This window comes from Ciona robusta, chromosome 12 (assembly GCF_009617815.1).
Source record: "Ciona robusta chromosome 12, ASM961781v2".
In the NCBI taxonomy this organism is placed as follows: Eukaryota; Metazoa; Chordata; class Ascidiacea; order Phlebobranchia; family Cionidae; genus Ciona; species Ciona robusta.
The window spans coordinates 4,328,454-4,349,070 of NC_143246.1; the positions used below are offsets into that span (position 1 = coordinate 4,328,454).

A 20,617-nucleotide genomic window follows, 5' to 3' on the forward strand; every position below is an offset into this window, starting at 1 on the left:
TTAGTCACTAGCATTATTTAGCCATTTCCACAAAGCGAATATGTTGTTGAATAAATCCGCAACTACGATAAAACACATTACCCTAAACAATCTTTATTTTTAATACTGTCAAATACGCAAATCCAAACGAAAGAACGTTAATGCATAAACGTATATACCCGACCCGCGTCAGTTACTACGAAAAAGAAACCAGTTTGGATGCTTTTAGTAATGTGGCAACCGCGTGAATGAAAAACTTGTTCGCGTTTTGTGATTTTTCGGTGAGTTGTTCCAGCAGTTTTTCGTTGCTGTCTTTAGTGGTTGTCTCTCGTACTGCATGCAATAAGTCGCAATGATAAGTCGCCCCTTTTGCCACGACGTCAGCAAATTCTTCGTCGTATTCGGACAGTGCCAGCTTGTAACTCATGTCATCAGAGACAGAGAAAATTGACCAATCGTCGTCCGAAACTGCGTCACGTGGCACGTTTTCTTTTATGAGACACGGTGCAATCTGAAAAATAAAGAAATATATATATATATAGGAGAGTAGGGAAAGATAGAACACCTTTAGCACATAATATCCTAATATCATGATCGTGTTTTAAACAATTAACAACGGTATATGGGAGTCGTGAGTATACGGTTTTATAATTCTTTTAATGTTTTTCGTTTACTACAAACGCGACGAGAAAATGGAATGAAAAGTGTTCCATCTTCCCCACCCTTCTCCATACATTTTTACGTCATCGCCCTGACCCCTTTCGGTCCCGAATTAGACTTCCTTGCGTTATGACGTCACAAACCTGAACAATAACTTGTTTACTACCAGCGTCGTTATTCCATTTGCTCCAAGAAAACGCGAACGTCGACGATAGAATGGCCATCTGTTCATACACTCTTTCAAGGTCTACTTCCTGTAAATAACATATTTTTTATCAACACTTTGAATACATTAACGAAAATAAGGTTAATTTTACAAAACTGATAAGTTATTTTCACCTTGCTTTGAATGCTGACAAACTTGTGCGAATCCTCCGCTGGAAAAACGTTTACCCCAGCGTCACGCATGGCTGCGATTAACTTCGGAACAGCCATCCATTTCCCATAGAGCCCGGAAAGCTCTTTCGGTGGATCTTCTGCTGGTGCATTCAACCGGCATTTACTATCCTATAATTGTATATTTGGTGAGGTTTTGAAAAATAGAACACATTTTTATTTTATTTTCTCTTCCCATTTGGTAGTAAATAAAGAACATTTATAGAATTATAACACCGTATCTTTACGACCACCGTAGACTGTTGTTAATTGTTTAAAACTCGATCAGGATATTTGGATATTATGTGCTAAAGGTGACCCATCTTACTCTACAGTACTATATTCTGTTAACTGATTACTCCCATAACTTTATATCAAAAAGGTTTTAAATGATTCTTTTTTACTCACAGGTGTTGATAAAGGCTTTTTTAGTGTTAAATTTGATGTTACTTTCATTTATTTATGGTATTTCTGTTAATGTTTCTGGAAACCAAAACAGTGCTGCCACATTTACCTTTACTTCAATCTCAACTTCAGCAATTGCTGCAGTGATGGTCAACACTGTAGAGTTTGTTCCTTTTGGCTTTAACTCCCAGGATTGGAAAGGCATATTAAGGTGAGAGTCTTGCATCAAGCAAAATGTCCCAAACTCCTGCGTTTTAAACAACAACTTCCGATTCTCTTCATCAAAGTTGGTGTCCGTAATGCCGCTCGTTTTCCAATGTTTGTCTATGGAGATTGCGATGTTAAGTTTTACTGTATAAGGTGTAAGTAAGCATACTGTATAAGGTGTAAGTAAGCATACCGTATAAGGTGTAGTGTAAGCATACATACTGGATGCACTGAACCTTCTGAAGCCTAATTAAAGATAGCTGGTGATTTGCATATCCTCATACATAATCATTAAAAGGGTTAATTAAGATGCTACTAAATGATTTGAATTTAAAATGAAGACATGAACCTTTTTCAGTTACTCCAATTTTGTTTCTAATAGTAATATTCCAGTAAACATGTTACCCAAATTCATTATGATACCTTAGCATTAGGCAGTGAATAAATGAATGTAACATACTTTCTCCTCATATGGCCGGAAAAGTCTATTTAACACGGGTGTTCATACACCTCGTGCCAGCTTACGAGTTACCATGTATGTTACTTTGTGGGTGATAATTTTTAGAGGATTTTTTTATATATGGCTGTTAATTTGAACAACCCATTAGTGACCACATGGTTGGAGCAATTGCCGTTAAGTGTCTCGACCAAAGACACATACGCCCACAATGGTAGCAGCGACGAGCCTTGAACTCATTACCTCTGGGAGTGATTCCTATTACCTACCTGATGAATCCCAAGATGCAACCTGGGGCTCCTCAAAAAACATGACATTACTGGGTAAAGCAAAGGTAAGTCCAATTGGGGGCTGTTGTTGCTCCAGTGGGGTCTTGGAGGGACTTCCTTCATCCCTACCCTCCGGGTTAGCTGAGGCCACCCTTGAAGAAGAACGACCAGTGTTTGGGTTATCAGATGGGTATTTTACAGTGGATAGAGGCTTGTCAATTATCTGTACAAACAAAATTAATCAATTTTTCTAAAATGACTTAAAACCTAATGTGCAAGTGTAGTACACTAGGTATATTAATTCTTTGATACCAATGGTTTCTAAACAGGTTTGTGGAGGTTTTCCAGATGGTATTCAAGTTTATTAAGGTTGAATTTTTGATGAATGTAACTTACTTTATCCTTCAGTCAATATAACACGAATGTTCATACACCTTGCGCCAGCTTACGAGTTACCAAGTATGTTACTTTGTGGGTGATTATTTTTTTGTGGATTTTTTTATGTATAGCTGATAATTTGGACAATCCATTAGAGCCGTTAAGTTTCTTGCCCAAGGACACATATACCCACAATGGTAGCAGCGACAAACCTTGAACCCATTACCTCTGGGTTCGAGGCTGGTAAGCTAAACAACTGTGCTATTGCGCTGGACAAAGGGTCATACCAATAAATGTAAAAAGGCACCGTAAAACGGAGATCTATATAAACTAGTAACTTGCTTTCAAGAAGGTCTCCCACCTGTGTCAGTGTCCACCCTCGCACTATGTTTGGTTGTGGTGGTGTTTTAAGCAGATCAACATGATACACCCCTCCAAGTGGTGAAAACTGTCGCAAATCGACGACATCGGGATCAAGAATTTCTTCCTCATCTTCTTCAATCTCAATTTGGACATCAGGAGTTTTTACCGCGTCTTCTTTCTCTCCTGCTTTTTTGGAAAGCTGAATATTGAACAAACATTCACGAAGTTGCCGCTTACCTTCATTTTCATCTTTCTTTGTTTCTTCTTCTTTCTCTCCTTCATTCACGAGCCCAGCCTCATTGCTTTGTTTGCTCTGCATTAAAACCACTTCCTTACTACAGTTAAGCTTGGTTTAAGGTCTTATCTAAAGTATGACACTTAAACTTTTAAAAATTAACAATATTTAATAAATTGTTTTGCCACTTGTTGTCTACAACTACAATAGTTTGTAAAAAAATGCTACATACAAGTCTACAGCTATTCTATTTTGTAAAGACGTGCCGCATACACATCCATGGGATTTAAGTATGGAGTCAAAAGTAAGAAAACCTTTGATCTAAATAACACAATTTTCTAATTTCTTAACCCACTACCAAAAGTTACAGGTATCAAATCAACAAAAGATATATAATGAACAAAATATCACACAGACAACTCACCTGTCTTCCTTCCTCCACACCTGACTTTGCATCTTCTCCATTTTCTTCATCACCTTTGACTTCAACCTCTTCAGCATCCTCTGGTTTAGGTGGCTCTTCTGGAATCGGCTCTGGAAATACGAACATTGTCCATTACAACATAGAAATCATACCAATTTTTTTTTTGAAAACGAAAATCAAATTATTGAAACAATGAAAAAAGACACCAACAGCAAAACTTTTTTTGACATACAGAAATTCTGTGGTGTCAATGTACTGTCTCAGAGGTGAATATCATGACACCAATGTAATGATTTATACCTTGCTTTATCTTCGCATGGCTGGAAAACGTTGGTCTTTATAACACAAGTGTTCTGTTTGATACACCTCATACCAGCTTACGAGTTACCAAGTATGTTACTTTATGGGTAATTATTTTGGAGGATTTTTTTTTTTCTTTTTTAAGGATGGTTGATGGTTTAAACAACCCATTAATGAACGCTGTGTTGGAGCAATTGTATTAAACTCGTAGTCCTGTACTAAAAAGATTGCACTGCATTACCTTCATCCTTAACCTTCTTTTTCTTCGGTAGAAATGTTGTACATTGATGGGAATAATGGTCAAATTTTGTCCGCAAAATTCGTACTGAAAAGATGAATCAATTAATTATATCATTATCTAATAACACGCAATGCTGCCATGGGGTTCTTAATACATTGGCTAAAATTACCTTTTTTACAAATCAGACCAATGAACAATTACCAAAAGAACCAAAATACCACATTATTCGCGATTTATTCATACTTTAGAACCACTGCGTCTAACAGCAACATTGTTGGACAAACACTAGGTCTACTTCATCACCTACATTACAAAATATTTTATAGTAACATGCGATGTAGCAACGGTGGGTATTAACCCATTGATATCAGTATCCTGACTTGATAAATCTTGGCCAAGGACCCATATGCCGACAATGGTGGCAATTAACCCATTATGGGTTAGAAGCAGGAGCCTAAACCACTATGCCACGGCGCCGAAATAAGATAAAAACATTGGGTTGATTTCACTACCTGCTATATCAGCCATGGCCAAAACTTTAGGGAGTTCAAAAGATATTTTCTCGTTTTCAAACTCGAAAAGTTTGAACCTTGGATTCTTGTTCAGGTTCGCCCACAACATGATAGTTTCGTTTTCACCATCCACAACTTTTTGAAGATTACCAGACTCTGAGTCAGCTTCATAACTTGCTTCCTGGAAATAATTTATTCAGTTTTTCGAACAAAGAAAATAAAAGCCTTAATTATTAGTTATTACACTCATATGGGTGCAAACGTTTTTTTCATAAAAATTAGTTTTCTTTAAGTATGTAATTATAATAATTGAATGAATGAAAATTACTTTATCCTCATGTGGCTGGAAAACGACAGTCGTTTAACACGGGTGTTATGTTTCATACACCTTGTGCCAGATTATGAGTTAAGTATGTTACTTTGTAGGTGTCATGGTGGAAATAAAGTTAAACAAAACATTAAAGCACCGTTTCGCTCTACAGTTTTTTTGTATGGTTTATATGAACAGTTTTCCAAACATTCGTATTAAAGTGATCTACATGCACTAAGATATGTAGAAATTTACACAACATTAATTAAAACAAATATCTGCAGAGCGGTTTTAAAAAATTTGTTGTTTATTTCCAACAACCACCAAAAAACTTAAAAACTAAACCTTTAGCATTTTTAAAGTAGCTTCGTTATATCTGTTAAGCAGCAAATCCTGCAGTGATAGAATGGTTTGTCTGTAGCTGTCAACTTTCTGTTCAAATTCTTCAGGAGTGAAATCTTCCAAAAGTTCATTCAGCTCACTTATCAACTACAAGGTAAAATGTGGTAGTTTAATGTGTCTATAAATTGAATTGTTTGTAATTATGCATTTGTTTAAATGAATGTAACAAACTTTTTTTATCGCATGGCTGGAAAACGACAGTCGTTTTAACATAGGTGTTCATACACCTCGTGCCAGCTTACAAGTTACATGTATGTTACTTTGTGGGTGAGTTTTATGCATTGCTGATAATTTGGACAACCCATTAGTGACCACTGGGTTGGAGCAATGGCTGTTAAGTGTCTTGCCCAAGGACACAAACTTCACAATAAGTAACCAAGAATTTGCCTTGAACCCATTACCTCTGGGTTACAGACAGGTGCGCTAACCACTTTACCACACCGCCAGTTTGTCTCCATAAACCAAAGTATAGCTTAGATTAAATAGTTAAACTGTTTGATATAGTGCTGTGGCAAAGTAGTTAGTGCGATTGCCTTTAACCTGAAGGTTACATGTTGTTGCTGCTACCATTGTAGGTGAATGTGTCAGACAATTAATGACAATTGCTCCAACTCGGCTGTTTTGGGTTGTAATTTGGTCAGCCATATTTTCAAAAGGGTGAGAATAAAACAAGTTAAATTATTTCATATGAATATGGTATTTATTTTATTGCTAATAAAAATAATAATAACATTTTTTTACTTCATTTTTTTTAACTGTTGCCTTCTATTGTTTAAATGAATGTAACTTACTTTATCCTCGCAGGGCCGGAAAACGACAGTCGTTATAACATGAGTGTTTATACACCTCGTGCCGGCTTACGAGTTACCATTTTGTTACTTTGTAGGTGATTAATATTTCTGCCCAAGGACACAAACGCCCACAGTTTTCCCAAGGACACATACGCCCACAATGGTAGCAGCGACAAGCCTTAAACACATTACCTCTGGGTTAGGCGCACTAACCACTTTAGCATGGCGCGGACAATCATCAGAACTATTGTTACTTACAGATAAAATAAGCTTAGCGTCTTCCAGCACAATGTTAACATCCGGACTTCCTTTTTCATGTGAAAGTGAAATAAACGTGTTGATTTCCTTTACAGATGTTGGGTCAGGTTTCCCATCACATTTCATGTATCTGTTCCACTGTAAAAAAATGGTTGTAGAAATTTGTTAATGTTTTAATGTAATAAATGGAAACTGCTTAATGCTAAGATTTGATTAAAATTCTAAAATTTCAGGAGTTGTGTTAAAAAAAAGGGTTAACTGCAAGAGTGGGTTTGTATTTTTATAAGAATATGTTACGGATAAATTGCTTTTACCATTGGAAAATCCATGGCTTACTGCAACCTATGCAAAATCCCAAGGGTAGGCTTTTGTACCCTGAACAATATAAACCACCACCATCGTAAGCGAATAAAGTCTTACCCTAAAATTAGTTTAATAGGCATAACAACCTTGACGAATATTATTAATTTTTTTATGTAGTAGGGTGGGCAGAAGAGGGGACAGTTAGGCACATAAATATCAAAAAATCTTGATTGTGTTTTAAACAATTAACAACAGTCTTAGGGAGTCTTGAGGATACGGTTTTTTAATTCTTTGAATTTTTTTTGTGTACTACCACATGGGACGAAAAAAATGAATGAAAAGGTGTCCCACTATATAGGACTAAAAAAAATGAAAAGGTGTCCCACTATATAAGACTAAAAAAAATAAAAAGGTGTCCCATCTTCTCCCACCCCACTTCAGTTAAACTTTGCGCCCCTTCATGCACCAACAATTAATTTCAGTATAAACCCTACATACTTAGCCTACCTCTGCATGCGCCAGCTTATCATTTTTCACTTGTTCCACTTCCAGTTTAACTGCTCCAAGTTCAATGTTTGTTTCAAACACTTGTTTATCTTTCTTTGTATCGAGCTCAGCTCTGCGTTCTTGTTCCAGTTTTTCTCTTGCCTTAAATTTGATAATACAACTTGTATATATCTCTTTCTTTTCATTAACTTGTTTTTATAGTTTTTTATATTTAGCATTTATTAATAGAAAATGTGCATTTATGTTACTCATCAATAACAAAATATCCAACAAAACGTTTTGTAAAAAATAATGTTTCTAATATATATATATATATATTTTACATTTTCCAAACAAGAGAAACTGTAATATAAAATAAGATTAGATTAATTTGACTCCTACAATACCTTTGTTATTCCATCACAATGTACTTGCCATTAGGCTTGTGTGTGTTTTTTAGTGTTCTATGTTTATGTTAATCTTTATCACGATACCTTTAAATAGATGTACACGGTTACCAGTGTTAAAACACCTTTTATGATTACCTCTTTTTCTTGACGTGCTTTCTCTTCTTGTTCTAATCTCAGTCTCTCCTCTTCTTCATCTTGAAGCAACTTTTCCTCATCTTTTTTTTCACCCGGTCTTCCTCTTGTAGGGGTGGACTTCCCTGAGCGATTCGGGGATTTGGGAGGCTGGAAAAGAAAAAAAGTTTGGACAATTTAACTGTTTAAAAGTTTGGTTATAATATAAACTTTATTTTGGATTTTAGTAGCGAAAATTTAGAAATATATTAGGTGAAAAGACAGGATATAGTGACAAAACAGCAGTTGTTAAAACATGCTTACAGTTTAAAACATATTTATATTTAATTGGAAGAAAATAAGCGTGGTCGCTACACTTAGAGTTCTTAGTTCTATTCAGTTTTCTATCTATAACTCTAGATGATAATTAGATTATTTTAGTTCAGTTAAAATGAGGAGGCGTATGTGACATAAGTGTTAGTGTTTCGACACTATTTAGCTTTCTGTGGTGTAGTTTTACATAAAAAAAGTTGCTACTTACCATTTATTTTAAAGAAAACGTTAAAAATTCAGAAAAAAAAACTGAAAAGTTGCGTTACAAATCGCGATGGCAACTGAAACCGCCGATGCAGAACGTCGCATAGAAACCTATATTTGACCAGAAATCGGGGAAAATTATAATAACATATTGAGCTTATTTAATCCGTATGCTTTGGTCGGAACTCTGGATTTTCTATTAACTTATATTAAAATAAACAATTTTGCATTTAAAACAAAACATATTGTATGCTTTTTTTATTAATTACATTTGCGAAACAGGTAGATAACTATTCGCATATGCAGTAACATTTGGCCGATGGATATTATTCCATGATCGGTCAAGCAGTATGAAGTGGAACAGCTGCTATAAATCCATCCAGTCATTGTTGTGGAATTGCCATAGCAACGACTGAACCTGCGCATCCCTTTTGTTTGAAATTTCTTTAAAAAACAAACCAATCAAACGAAAGCGCGCCGAGATTTTAAACGCGGCTACGATTGTACTTTAAATGTCTAAGAACCACTTCAGCACTTATAGATGTTATGCCCTGAGCGTAACAAGGTTCACGCCTGTTTGTTCCATTCTGCAAGTCATCGCCGTCTATGTAGTTCCTGTGAATTCCCGCGGATAACGGCAGAGTTGCAATGATTGATCACAGCCTGCTGTGCACATTATTTGCGGTGAAGCGCACATTATAACAAACAGTCGTCGAAAATTGGTAGGAAAATGTGAAGGAGCTACTGTTGTTTTACAGTGAACATATTGTACAGCTATTACGAAAGAATGAGCAATCATAGATCGGTATAATTTCAAAGCAAAGCCATGTAATTAGAGATCGGTTTTCATTAATATTTAATTAGCTCAAGCTTAATTCCGTTTGGAAGCCGCTTAGAAAACTAGATGTTAACATATCATGTGTAACATAACAAGTGGACGTAATAAATTATTTATAGCAATTCACATTCCACTGTCGTGATGACAGAAGTAAACGTTTGAATCCTTTTTACGAAATTAAAATACCGACAGGCAGAATGAAGTGGTTTTAAAGTTTTAAGCTTCCAGAATAATAATTTCTCGTGGCGAACTTTGTATGGTTAACAAGTTGCTTTTAATGTTTAAATTTGAAAATAGGTTTAAAACTTTTCGCGAATTAGAAATAATTAAGCTTATATTTTATATTTATAGTTTTATCATGGATGCATGTCGTATGCTTTGGTTTATTGCGCTCTAAAAGTTTATAATTTCTTGTTTAACTTAGAGGTATCTCTAAGATTTGTGGTCGAGTCTTCCCGTAAAATATTCTGTAAAATGTCAATGAGACCACTTGAGGTATCAGTAAAACACGTTCAACACGCAGGTGTTGTAAGAAAAGTTACACAGATATATGATTTGGCGCTATATCCTGCTGTTCTTTCGTTTTGTAGGCTATATATTTTTAAACCTTCGGTACCGTAATCGAAGAAACAAATAAATTTATAGTACAGGGTGGAGGAAGACGGGACACATTTAGTATAATATCCAAATATCCTAATCATATTTTAAACAATTAACAACAATCTATGGAAGTCGTGAGACTACGGATTTATCTTTCTTTGAATGTTCTTTGTTTATTACCAAGTGGGACGAGAAATTAAAATGAAAAAGTGTCCCATTTTCCCCGAATCTATATATATATTAATATGATGTACAGTCAAATATATTTTCTTTTGGTTTGAACTTAACACTGGTGCTTTCGCCCCAACAGGTGCAAACAATATGCGGGAATAATACAGCGCAACGTTTTAGGCATTTGGTCACGTGATGTTATTGTAAGTTCCCATACCACGCATGGTTGAACTCACACGCTGTAATCGGCGCCTAATCTCTCTTGGCAGAAACGCATTCTGTTGTAAAGACCACACGCAGTTTCCTGTAGTTTTTTGACACAACGATGTAATGCACTGGCAAATCAAAGCAGACTCGCAACTTAGTTAGCAAACTTAGCTGGTGTGTTTCTTAGGAATAAAACGTCGATTAAGGGTTGCAGCAGATCATTGCAAGTCGTTTGCAAATGATTGTGTTGTTTATTATTGTTATGGTAGGGTGGGGGAAGATGGGACACCTTTAGCACATAATATACAAATATCCTGATCGTGTTTTTAATAATTAACAACGGTCTGAGGATATGGTTTTATGATATTTTGAATGTTCTTTGTTTACAACTAAACGGGACGAGAAAATAGAGTTAAAAGGTGTCCCATCTTTCCCCACCCTACTGTATAACTAGTATACAGCTTTGAAAGAGATTGCCGTTTATAGGTTGAGGTTAGCTAATATCGAAAATAAGCATAACGTGCCTAACGACTGTCCTTTTGCTGTTTAGTTACGGTTTTTTGTTGTTTCAAATCGATCATAAATTTAAAATATGTTATAGTACTGTGAAGTAAGATGGGACACCGTTAGCAGGTAAACGGAGCTATTTTACACATTGTTTACGCGTTTCAGCCAGACTAAATTATGACGTCACAAGGGAGTGGAACTGGTTGAGTTTAAAAGGCCTTATTTCTAAACCAGTGCCTTCCAGGTTTCTCTCGTCTATAGAAAGGTAAAGAAACAACAGAAATTATAAAAGCCCGCCTTTTATTCGTGGATTTTAAGCTTGTAAGAAAGAGGTCATGCGTTAAGTCGTCCTTTATGAAGGAAATAATTGTTCTGAGTGATTGTAAGTCGCTAATTCAGTTTCCTTAGGGATCTTATGAATACTTGGAATGCGTGGCTGGGCATGAATAATGAGCATTAGCAACCGTCGACAAATCTACTGAAAAATCGAATCCGAGTCGCCGTGAGATCGATAATTCCCACCGTTACGAGCAAGCGCATTTTCAGTATGCTGCAGACCACTCCCAACGTTACAGTGTACCGACTACCGATGTAGTTTACCAATTGGTAAATTGTCACAATTTTGTTAATTAGCCTGCAGGTCGTGCCAAGCCAGACCATAAAGTTAAATTTACAACTCAATTACCTCAACGCGTGGCTTTTCATCAATATTTTAAAGCAGCAAAGTCGAAGAAGTAGCTTAGGCTCCAGCAGTAAAGTTATCGAATGAAAATTGAAATATAATGTTATTGACTAAAGTAGACAGGGTAAAGGCGATACTAAAACGGGTTAAGGTGGCTGTACACAGTATCCGAAATTTGCCGTTTTGTCTGTTTTGTCCGGATTTCGCTGCCGCATGCGGAATTGGACACGGGTTTGCATACGACTTCGCAAGCGTTCGAATGTCGGATACTGTGTACAGCCACCTTAACCCGTTTTAGTATCGCCAGCTAGCATTTTTATAGCATACGAACAGCTTCTGTGAGTACTGTACAAAGTTACTTGAATTTTTTATAGTAAAATGGGTTAAACGAATGCAGAATGTAAAAAATCTAAGATTTGGTAAAAAAAAGTTCGCTGGTAAAATTGTAACATTGTTTTTAAGTAAATGACTTCAGGACGTCCACGATTTCTATATAGGCTATACCATACGTGCTGGTGCCGGTACGCCTATATAAATTAGAAATTCTTGAGGAAGTGACTTTTGGTTTGCCGCACACATGGTAGCCTACAAGGAAATGCGCATATGTTGATGACAGGTATTATGTTACTTAAAGGAAGCAGATACAGTCTGGACCCTCTCAATTTTTCAGTCATCCATGACGAACAGTCATATGCAGCAATACGTCAGTAAAATCAATTTAAACGAAATTTCAAATGATTAATCAAATCCTGAAGCAGGTGCAGGTCATATACGCTGTGCCCAGTAGCATGTTAAGTACGTTTGTATTGAGTTGAGTGGGAAGGTATATATGTAATATGCATACTATATATATTTGGCGGCTGTAATTTGGTAATATAAGTACATGCCTCGTTGATGCGTCAACACGACTGCCTTATTCTGTGTATATTTATGAACATAAATACGTAACAGGTTATTACTGTAATTTCGCCACTTCCGCTGCAGTGTGAGCTGTTCATAACACTGTATCACGTGCTAATCAGTGACGTCATCACCACCAATTAAAACTATTAGCGCTTATTACAAGCTGTCATGCTCGCTTTGAAGTGCCTTGTTGAATACGCGCAGTGTAATTGATGAGTAGCTTCCAAACGCTAGATTTCCACAGTCTATTTAAAGACAGCGCTTTATTGGGGCATAGTTACAGTATTTAGTTTTGTGCATCGATTTAAAGATGATAACTAGATTGGTTTTAATTGTTGGATTTTATTATTTATAAGAAAGGTTTTAATACTTTATTTGAAGGTAGCGACACATTGCATAGCAATGTATTAAGCTCTTATTTGTTATTATATATAGAAGAACGGGGGAAGATGGGACACCTTTAGCACATAATATCCAAATATCAGGATCGTGTTTTAAACAATTAACAACGGTCTATGGCAGTCGTGAGGATATGGTTTTATAATTTTCCGTATGTTCTTTGTTTACCACCAAATGAGACGAGAAAATAGAATGAAAAGGTGTCCCCTCTTTCCCACCCTACTGTATACAGAGTATGAGTTGATGTTGCTGGCTTTTTCTTCTTATTGATTTTGTGAACACTTTTCATTACCTATTGTTGCTGTTGTTGTCTTTGTAGAAACATGTTGATGTTTTCATTATTGTGTTGGCGGAAACTAAACGGAAACTGAGCGGAAACTGCAATGGCGGTTAAAACGCTACAGTTAATATATTCAAAACAGAATGATGTTTATGGTATTTTCATTGAAAATCGTCTCGAAGAAAAAAGGCTTACGTGAGCTCTAGACGGTTTCTTGTGACGTTATTATATGCTGTTGTGAGGCGTTGTCTTAAAAGTCTATATTAGAATATAAACGAGTACTCGCGCAACGCGGTCAGACCGCTTATGACTAAATTCTGACTCGTGCCCGTGAGTGTTGAGTTAAGTCGTTTGAATGACGATTTTTCAAGTATTTTTGAGATTTTAGAAGCGGTAACATTATTTAGAAAATTTCGTTTGGTTTTCGTTTTTTAAAATTTAGTATATGACGTGTTTGAATAAAAGTAAGAAACCTAACAGACTGCTTAGTAGCCGACCATCGTTATTGACGATACCGCAGTTATGAGATTTTAAGTTCGGCAAACAGCCATGATTTAGATCGTTCTTAATTACTACTTGACTTTGTAATGATATCTAATTTGACCTTTGCGATCGTATTGTTTTTTTTTTCACGTAAAGCGGATGACCAAAGGGCTTAAAAAACCAACGGTTCAGCTTTGGTGTGTACCTAGACCAGGAGTGCAAAAGCTACAATATACCGTATGTCACAAAGTGCAAAGTAACTTGCCTAGTTCGTCACAGGGCAGTTCAATACGGTATAAAACACGTCTATGCCCGCAGGTCCAAAAGTTAGTTGAGTTATCACACGTCAGCGCCGTGGGAGCTCCTCTTGATGAGAATGAGGTCTCCAGCGACCTATCTCGTTCAGTAAGTTGACTGCAGAGCATTGACCGTTCGGAAAGGTCCGGTTTTAATAAAGCAACCCGTAATGCATGCGGTTCCGGTCGAACCGATGTAACCGCAGCGAGCATTTGGTATCTTGTTTCAGCGTGTTATTGTTATCTGTAGCGCTGTCATTAAAACTGTAACCCGACGACGTTTAGGTATTTGCAATTAATTTTATGTATACATTGTGTATTATGTTTATAAAACAACCCGCGTAGGCGGAAGAGAAAGTCTAATTTGCCGATATATTACGAAAGGTGTGGTACTACTGGGTAAGATGTGATACTGTACGGTAAATATTATTGTAAATATTCTTTATTTATTACCAAATGGTCCGATAAAAGAGAAAAAAAGCGTGTCTCATCTTACCCCACGGCTATATAATTTCATTAAATATAAGGGAATCTTAGTTAAAATACTAGACGTTTCGAATAGCTTCGCAACAGTGATAGTATAAACGGTAAACAGCTTGTATGTTTATTACACGTTTAACTATTCTATGATTCATTGCTTTATCCGGTACCGCTGTAGTGGTTGTTTCATTCGTTTCAAAGCGAGTGTTGGAAAATAGTATGCGTGTATATAACGTCTTATTGTTTCGGTCGAAATGCTATGTGTATAAACGTAAAAGCGACTGTAGGAAAATGCTGTAGAGTACTGGGGGAAGGATGGGACACCTTTAGTAATATTCAAATATACTGGTCGTGTTTTAAACGATTAACAACGGTCTGTGAAAGTCGTAAGGATACGGTTTTATAATTCTTTGAATGTTGTTTGTTTACTATCAAATGGGATGAGAAAAAGGAATGAAAAGTTGTCCCATCTTCCCCCACCCTACTATATTCATTCATTTCGAGCGAAAAGGCTGTATATGTATCTGTAAATTTACACCTTTTTATAAAACGGCCAGAGGCTATCTCTTGAACTGGGATTAACTCAGGCAGCCATACAAGCGTGTGGTTATAAGTAACGCAGTGGAGCATGAAAGCGGTTAAGACTCTAGGCGCTTTCTACAGCAAAATATGTTATGTAGCTTATTTATGAGAACAATTTTTGAAGTGGAAAATTTTCGGTTTTTGACTTTTTTCTTCTTTCCATCACGTGGTTATGTCATGTGCTTTACGTAGAAGACGTGACGCGCTTATTCACGTGGTTAGATCAGTCATTCTGATTTAGCGTGACGTCAAATGTTTCTTTTGGGTGGTATATAGCTCGTAGTTTTATTATTGGAGACAAATAGATTAGACACGAGTACAAGGCAACTGGCTTATAAGGGTCTGCACTGTAGAACGCCATACGCATGTATGTATTAGCAGTATGTAGTTAAAATCAAGTATTTCAGTAAAGTTACGCATTGTTTTGATATTGGTGTATAGCATGCGGAAATCTAGTTTTCTCGCAATTTTTATTTTATGGTTATTTATTTTGTTGTATTGTGGCGAGTCCAAACCCGCTTGCATTTTTGGCTGCATAGTATAGTACTGTGGGGTAAGATGGCACATCTTTAGCATCTAATATCCAAATATTCTGATCGCGTTTAAAGAATAAACACTAGTCTATATGGGAGTCGCAAAGATACGGTTTTATAATTTTTTTAATGTTCTTTGTTTACTACCAAATTTGATAAGCAAATAGAATAAAAATGTGTCCCATCTTACCCCACCCTACTATATGTCATACGAATACTTTTATGTGAACCTGGAGTTTAAGTCACAATTAAAAGTTACCCATAGCTGCAGACTGGGTGGCTAAACGGTTTACCATCAGTGAGACAAAATTCAGTAACCAAAACTACTTTTTAGGTGTTTGAATAAGCTTTTTATAATTTGTTAAAAACTGAAACAAGAAAAATGATGACCGGCGGCTTGAAATGTCTAAAATATTCCATGTTCGTATTTAACCTCCTGTTTATGGTGAGTTGTGTGACGTAGATTGTAACCAGTACGGTCAGTGACGTAGTTTTCATGGAAACACTTCGAGGGAGAGGGTACAGTACCCAGAAATCATGAAATAGCAACTCGTCTGTCACTATATACGTATAGTGTTGGCAGTTGCGTCATGACAGCTGATTTATCATATACATCATTCTTGAAAATGTCGAAACGTGACAGACAGTGCTTTAACTTTCTGAAATGAGTTTCCGTATAATTGCTTTAATTGGGAACTGCCATTTATGTACAGTTAAAATTAAAACACGATAACAGACACTTCCCTGCAGGCTTGATATGCTATGTATGTAAAATATCTGTTATGAATAGATTTTGTAAAAAAGGGGTGTGTTCCATTCCACGATGGTCAATATCACATGTAACATTTTCACTTTAATTTAAACAGTCTGTAATCGCTACAGTAAGTTTTAAATTAATTCAGTACAATGGCATCCACTGTTGGTAGTTTCCATAGTGTATCTAATTAGGCCTACACAGTTTCCTATTTTCCAAAGTATGTATGCTTGCACAGTTATGCGGAGCTGCTCTGCTTGGGCTCGGTATCTGGATCGTTGTTGATGGGAACTCGTTCAGCACAATCGTCGCATCCAACTCAGTGATCCTCAACGCAGTCTACATCATCATTGCAGTAGGAGCTGCTCTTTTCGTCATTGCATTTCTCGGGTGCTGTGGGGCAATTAAGGAGAACCGTTGTTTACTTGGCACAGTACGTTAATTACTTTGCTATCGAATTTGAAAATATAGATAAAAAAGGTATAGTAGGGTGAGGGGGAGATGGGACACCTTTAGCACATAATTTACAAAAATCCTGACCGTGTTTTAAACAATTAACAACGGTCTTTGAGAGTCGTGGTGAAACGGTTTTATAATTCTTTAAATGTTTTTTGTTTAGTACTAAATGGGACGAGAAAAAGAATGATAAGGTGTCCCATCTCCCCCGCCCTATTATATGTTATAAAATTTAAAACTCTCGTTATATAGGCGTTCATGTGTATCTGATTAACGAGTAAAAGCATTAGTTATTAAATTAAATTTTTTATTTTAGTTCTTCGTGATCGTTCTGATTATCTTCCTTGCCCAAATCGTTGGTGGAATCCTGGCGTTCGTGTATTATGATCGAGTTCGTCCTGCTGCCTTAGGCACCATGAGTAAGTTTAATGAAAATGGAACGGACGCAGTTACGACAGGCTGGAACACACTTCAAGCAGTGGTAAGGTTTACCTAATAAAAATATTCTTGGTAAAGCGAATACCATATTGGCAACTTCCGATTGTCGTGTACAGCTATTGGAAAGAATTATTATTTCTCTTATTACATCTTGATTGAATAGTAGGTTGGGGGGAGATGGGACACCTCTAGCACATAATATCCAAATATCCCGATCGTGTTTAAACAAACAAAACGGTGTATGGGAGTTGTGAGGATACCGTTTTATTATTTTTGGATTTTTTGTTTACTACCAAATGGGACGAGAAAATAGAATGAAAAGTTGTCCCATCCTTCTCCACTATGCTATACCAATAACACGGTTTTTGACAACTAATGTAATATATTAGGGTGGGGAAAGATGGGACACGTTTTCAATCTATTTTCTCCTCCAATTTGGTAGTAAACAAACATTCAACGAATTTTTCTAAAACTTTATCCTCAAGGCTCCCATATACCGTTGTTAATTGTTTAAACACGATCAGGATATTTGGTTATTATGTATCAAAGGTGTCCCATCTTCCCCCACCCTACTATATATGAACGTTTTCGGACTGTCTTATAAACTATGGGAAAGCGTACAACGGTTTTAATTTGTTTTGGTACATCTTGCTTGGCTAAATGAATAAACGAATGTAACTTACTTTATCCTCGCGTGGGAAACAGTCGTTCTAACACGTATGTTCTGTTACGAGTTACCAAGCATGTTACTTTGTGGGCGATTTGTGGGTTATTTATATACCGTTTCACATTATTTAACAAAATTTAACGTAAAACCTGAAATAAGTGACTGTTTGATAAGTAACCACGAGACATTATTTTGTGGACGCTTCTAATCGACGTTTATCTTCCAGTTCCAATGCTGTGGATTTACCAACTACCGAGACTGGAACGAAACGACCTGGACACCCAAAGTGAACCCCTTCCCACTAAGCTGTTGCGCCCGAAATGTCCTAACCACTACTGGCTCGATCAAAAATGAAACCGCGTGTGTTGCTGAGGTTCCTGGCTATTTCTACTCTGTGGGCTGTGAGACAAAACTGAAGGCTTACTATTGGGCTGTTGGCGGGACTGCGTTGGGTGTTCTCCTGGTTGAGGTAGGCGTGCTACATATAACTAGATCAACGTGGTATTGTGTAACACTCATACAAACTATATATATATAGTACTGTGTGGTAAGATGAGACACCTTTGGCACATAATATCCAAATATCCTGATCGTGTTTTAAATAAATAGCAACGGGAGTCGTGAGGATACGGTTTTATATTTATTGTTTTTTTTGTTTACTGCTAAGTGGGACGAAAAAAGTTGAAAGAACAGTTGTCTTATCTCCCCACACCCTACTATACAAGCTATGCTTTGTTTTCGGTACAGTGAGTTTAAGAGTATATTTTAAGAGGTGGAAACTTTAAATGTACTAACAATATATCTACATACTAATTCTTGTCCACCATTTCAGCTTCTAGCTCTCATTTTCACATGTTGTCTGTACCGAGCCGCGGATGACGACAAGTATGATTGATTCATACCCAACTCGTGCAAAGTTTAAACACTGCAAGCGATCTGAGATCTGCTTTACAATATATTCTTCTGTTTTATGTACTAACACCACAGACCGTGGATAAGCATGCGCTTTCCTATAGGGAGGCGCGAACTCGTTTTTTATTACTATATAAATAAACTAATAACATTCACGCGTTACATTTATAATACTTTATAATTTTAAAACATTGCTACACAGTTGTTAAAGTACTCGTTCTAATTCTAGTTTTAAAATCGCACATTCTCATTTGCCGCGAACGCCGTTTTCGTTATTTGTTTACCGACTGATTTGAAAGAATAATTTGAATTCGTGTCCATCCTTTGTATTTTGATAATGGCTGTGTTTATTTGCACCATTAATAACAGAACGGGCCACAAACAATTTCACCGGCTTAAACATTCATGCTGAGTGATTACCGACAAAAACCGTACCGCGCTGACATACCTGAAACGCATGTTACTGATTTAACATCCATACTCGCGTATTCAGAACCCTTTTGTTATATCAGCTACTCTATACGATATACACAAAGTTTTATCGCCTTACTATATGCACTACAGTTCCACCCGTTATGACTGTCTACATAGGCCTCAGCTCAAACTATTTGTGAAGTTGATGCTTTTCCGTTTGTTTATTTTAAAATATGTTTTGCTTCTTTTATTGCTCAAAACGTTTTGCTGCCGTGCCGAGTGTGCGCTATCACTATGACGTACTGAGTTATTCCGCTTTTTCATTTGTAAATCAGAATACAAACAAAACGCCGTGACAGTTTTTCCAGTTTTAACGAAACAAAGTTAACTCCCCAATTGCTCTATTTATCTAACCGACTGACCGAGTTGTTAGCATATGCGGTTTCAGCCATTTAAATAAACGGATCTCAGGCCAAAAAAAAACATTACAAAACGCTTTATTTCGTAGATATAAATTTTGGTTTAGACCCCAGTTTGGCGTATTACATTTTACTATTTCTATGGGTTGAATACTGTAATTTGATTGGCTGTCCGAAACCAAGAATGTTTAAGAACATGAGCTCGTTTTTTGTAAGCTTCCAAACAGCAAGAATTAAGATATCATGTCGTTTCTTATTAAGATGGAACGTATGTTTGAAAGTCTACAGAATTTAGATAGTTTTGTTACTTGTTTGGTAAAACAGCAGTAAATAAAGGTAACTTGCAGTTGTTAATAAAGAAATTGGAAATAAATTGGAAAAATAACTGTTTAAGGTTTTAACATAAACTTACCAGCTGAAATGCGACCAATGAAGAAACGAATAACGTTCCCCAAGATTATAAAGAGTCATAATGCTGCTGTTTTTGGCATTTTGTTAGCTCAATTTATTTGTACAAGACAGTCTGCAAGTTGGTTAATCTAGGCCTACGTTAGGACCTGTTTATCACCCATTCACAACAGAACATGTATAGTAGGTTGGGGGGAGATGGGACACCTTTTCATTCTATTTTCTCGTCCCATTTGATAGTAAACAAAAAACATTCAAAAAACTATAAAACGTATCCAGGACTCCCATAGACCGTTGTTAAATGTTTAAATCCCGATCAGGATATCTGGATAATACGTGTTAAAGGTGTCCCATCTTCCCCCACCCTACTATATAGTTCTATATTGTCGTAATAATTCCGCGGACTAAACGGTCATTATTTCGTATAACCTCGGCCACAGTTGCTGTAAACATCCGCTAGATTTCTTTGGTTTGTACTCGGTTGACGTTTTAGCTTTTGTGGTTGGTTTGTTTTACATAAACATTTTCCACGAAATTTGTCCGGCGCCGTACAGTATAGCAAAGCGCCTGCCTGTAACCCGGAGGTATAATGGCTCTTCGCTGCTACTGTTGTGGGCGTATTTGTCCCTGGGCAAGACACTTAACGGCAATTGCCCAGTTGTCACATAAAAAAAAGAAAAATAATCACCCACAAAGTAACATACTTGGTAACTCGTAAGCTGGCACTGAGCGACAAAAAAAATAACGACTGTCGTTTTCCCGTCAGAACGCGAGG

General features: G+C 36.6%; 2 protein-coding genes and 1 long non-coding RNA gene across 4 annotated transcripts; 2 read left to right on the plus strand and 1 right to left on the minus strand.

The window, feature by feature from the left end:
• Positions 1-77: 77 nt before the first annotated feature.
• Positions 78-9,111, minus strand: LOC149726980 (dynein axonemal intermediate chain 7 homolog). Of its 2 annotated transcripts, none has more exons than XM_089889896.1 (15): positions 8,418-9,111; positions 7,901-8,047; positions 7,377-7,517; positions 6,567-6,704; positions 5,461-5,604; positions 4,806-4,986; positions 4,294-4,377; positions 3,753-3,862; positions 3,331-3,406; positions 3,092-3,279; positions 2,353-2,575; positions 1,529-1,743; positions 979-1,146; positions 783-893; positions 78-490 (listed from the first exon to the last, which is right to left on the minus strand). In XM_089889896.1, exons 1-15 carry the CDS (start codon positions 8,418-8,420, stop codon positions 176-178), a joined length of 2,244 nt encoding a protein of 747 aa, XP_089746022.1. In that variant the 5' UTR covers positions 8,421-9,111; the 3' UTR covers positions 78-175. The 2 variants fall into 2 exon arrangements, with proteins under 2 accessions (XP_089746022.1, XP_089746023.1); XM_089889897.1 differs by having other exon boundaries at positions 3,092-3,276; positions 8,418-9,107.
• LOC149726981 (uncharacterized) lies at positions 5,472-6,772 on the plus strand. Its single transcript, XR_016386201.1, has 2 exons — positions 5,472-5,611; positions 6,404-6,772. It is a non-coding gene; the product is annotated as an uncharacterized LOC149726981 (long non-coding RNA).
• A 6,556-nt stretch (positions 9,112-15,667) lies between the features above and the next one.
• LOC149726982 (tetraspanin-18B-like) lies at positions 15,668-19,371 on the plus strand. The gene is made up of 5 exons (XM_089889914.1): positions 15,668-15,819; positions 16,367-16,561; positions 16,901-17,065; positions 17,916-18,158; positions 18,522-19,371. The coding sequence occupies exons 1-5, from the start codon at positions 15,757-15,759 to the stop codon at positions 18,582-18,584; spliced, it is 729 nt and encodes a 242-aa protein (XP_089746040.1). The 5' UTR covers positions 15,668-15,756; the 3' UTR covers positions 18,585-19,371.
• The last annotated feature ends 1,246 nt before the right edge of the window (positions 19,372-20,617 follow it).

Excerpts from the sequence above, each read along its gene's own strand:
- LOC149726982 (XM_089889914.1), top strand. The coding sequence starts at position 15,757 with ATGATGACCGGCGGCTTGAAATGTCTAAAATATTCCATGTTCGTATTT. Across the intron at positions 15,820-16,366 it reads TATTTAACCTCCTGTTTATG|TTATGCGGAGCTGCTCTGCT; the intron begins GTGAGTTGTGTG and ends ATGCTTGCACAG. Across the intron at positions 17,066-17,915 it reads GGAACACACTTCAAGCAGTG|TTCCAATGCTGTGGATTTAC; the intron begins GTAAGGTTTACC and ends TTTATCTTCCAG.
- LOC149726980 (XM_089889896.1), bottom strand. Across the intron at positions 3,280-3,330 it reads AAAGAAAGATGAAAATGAAG|CAGGAGAGAAAGAAGACGCG; the intron begins GTAAGCGGCAAC and ends TTTCCAAAAAAG. Across the intron at positions 491-782 it reads GTAAACAAGTTATTGTTCAG|ATTGCACCGTGTCTCATAAA; the intron begins GTTTGTGACGTC and ends TTTATTTTTCAG.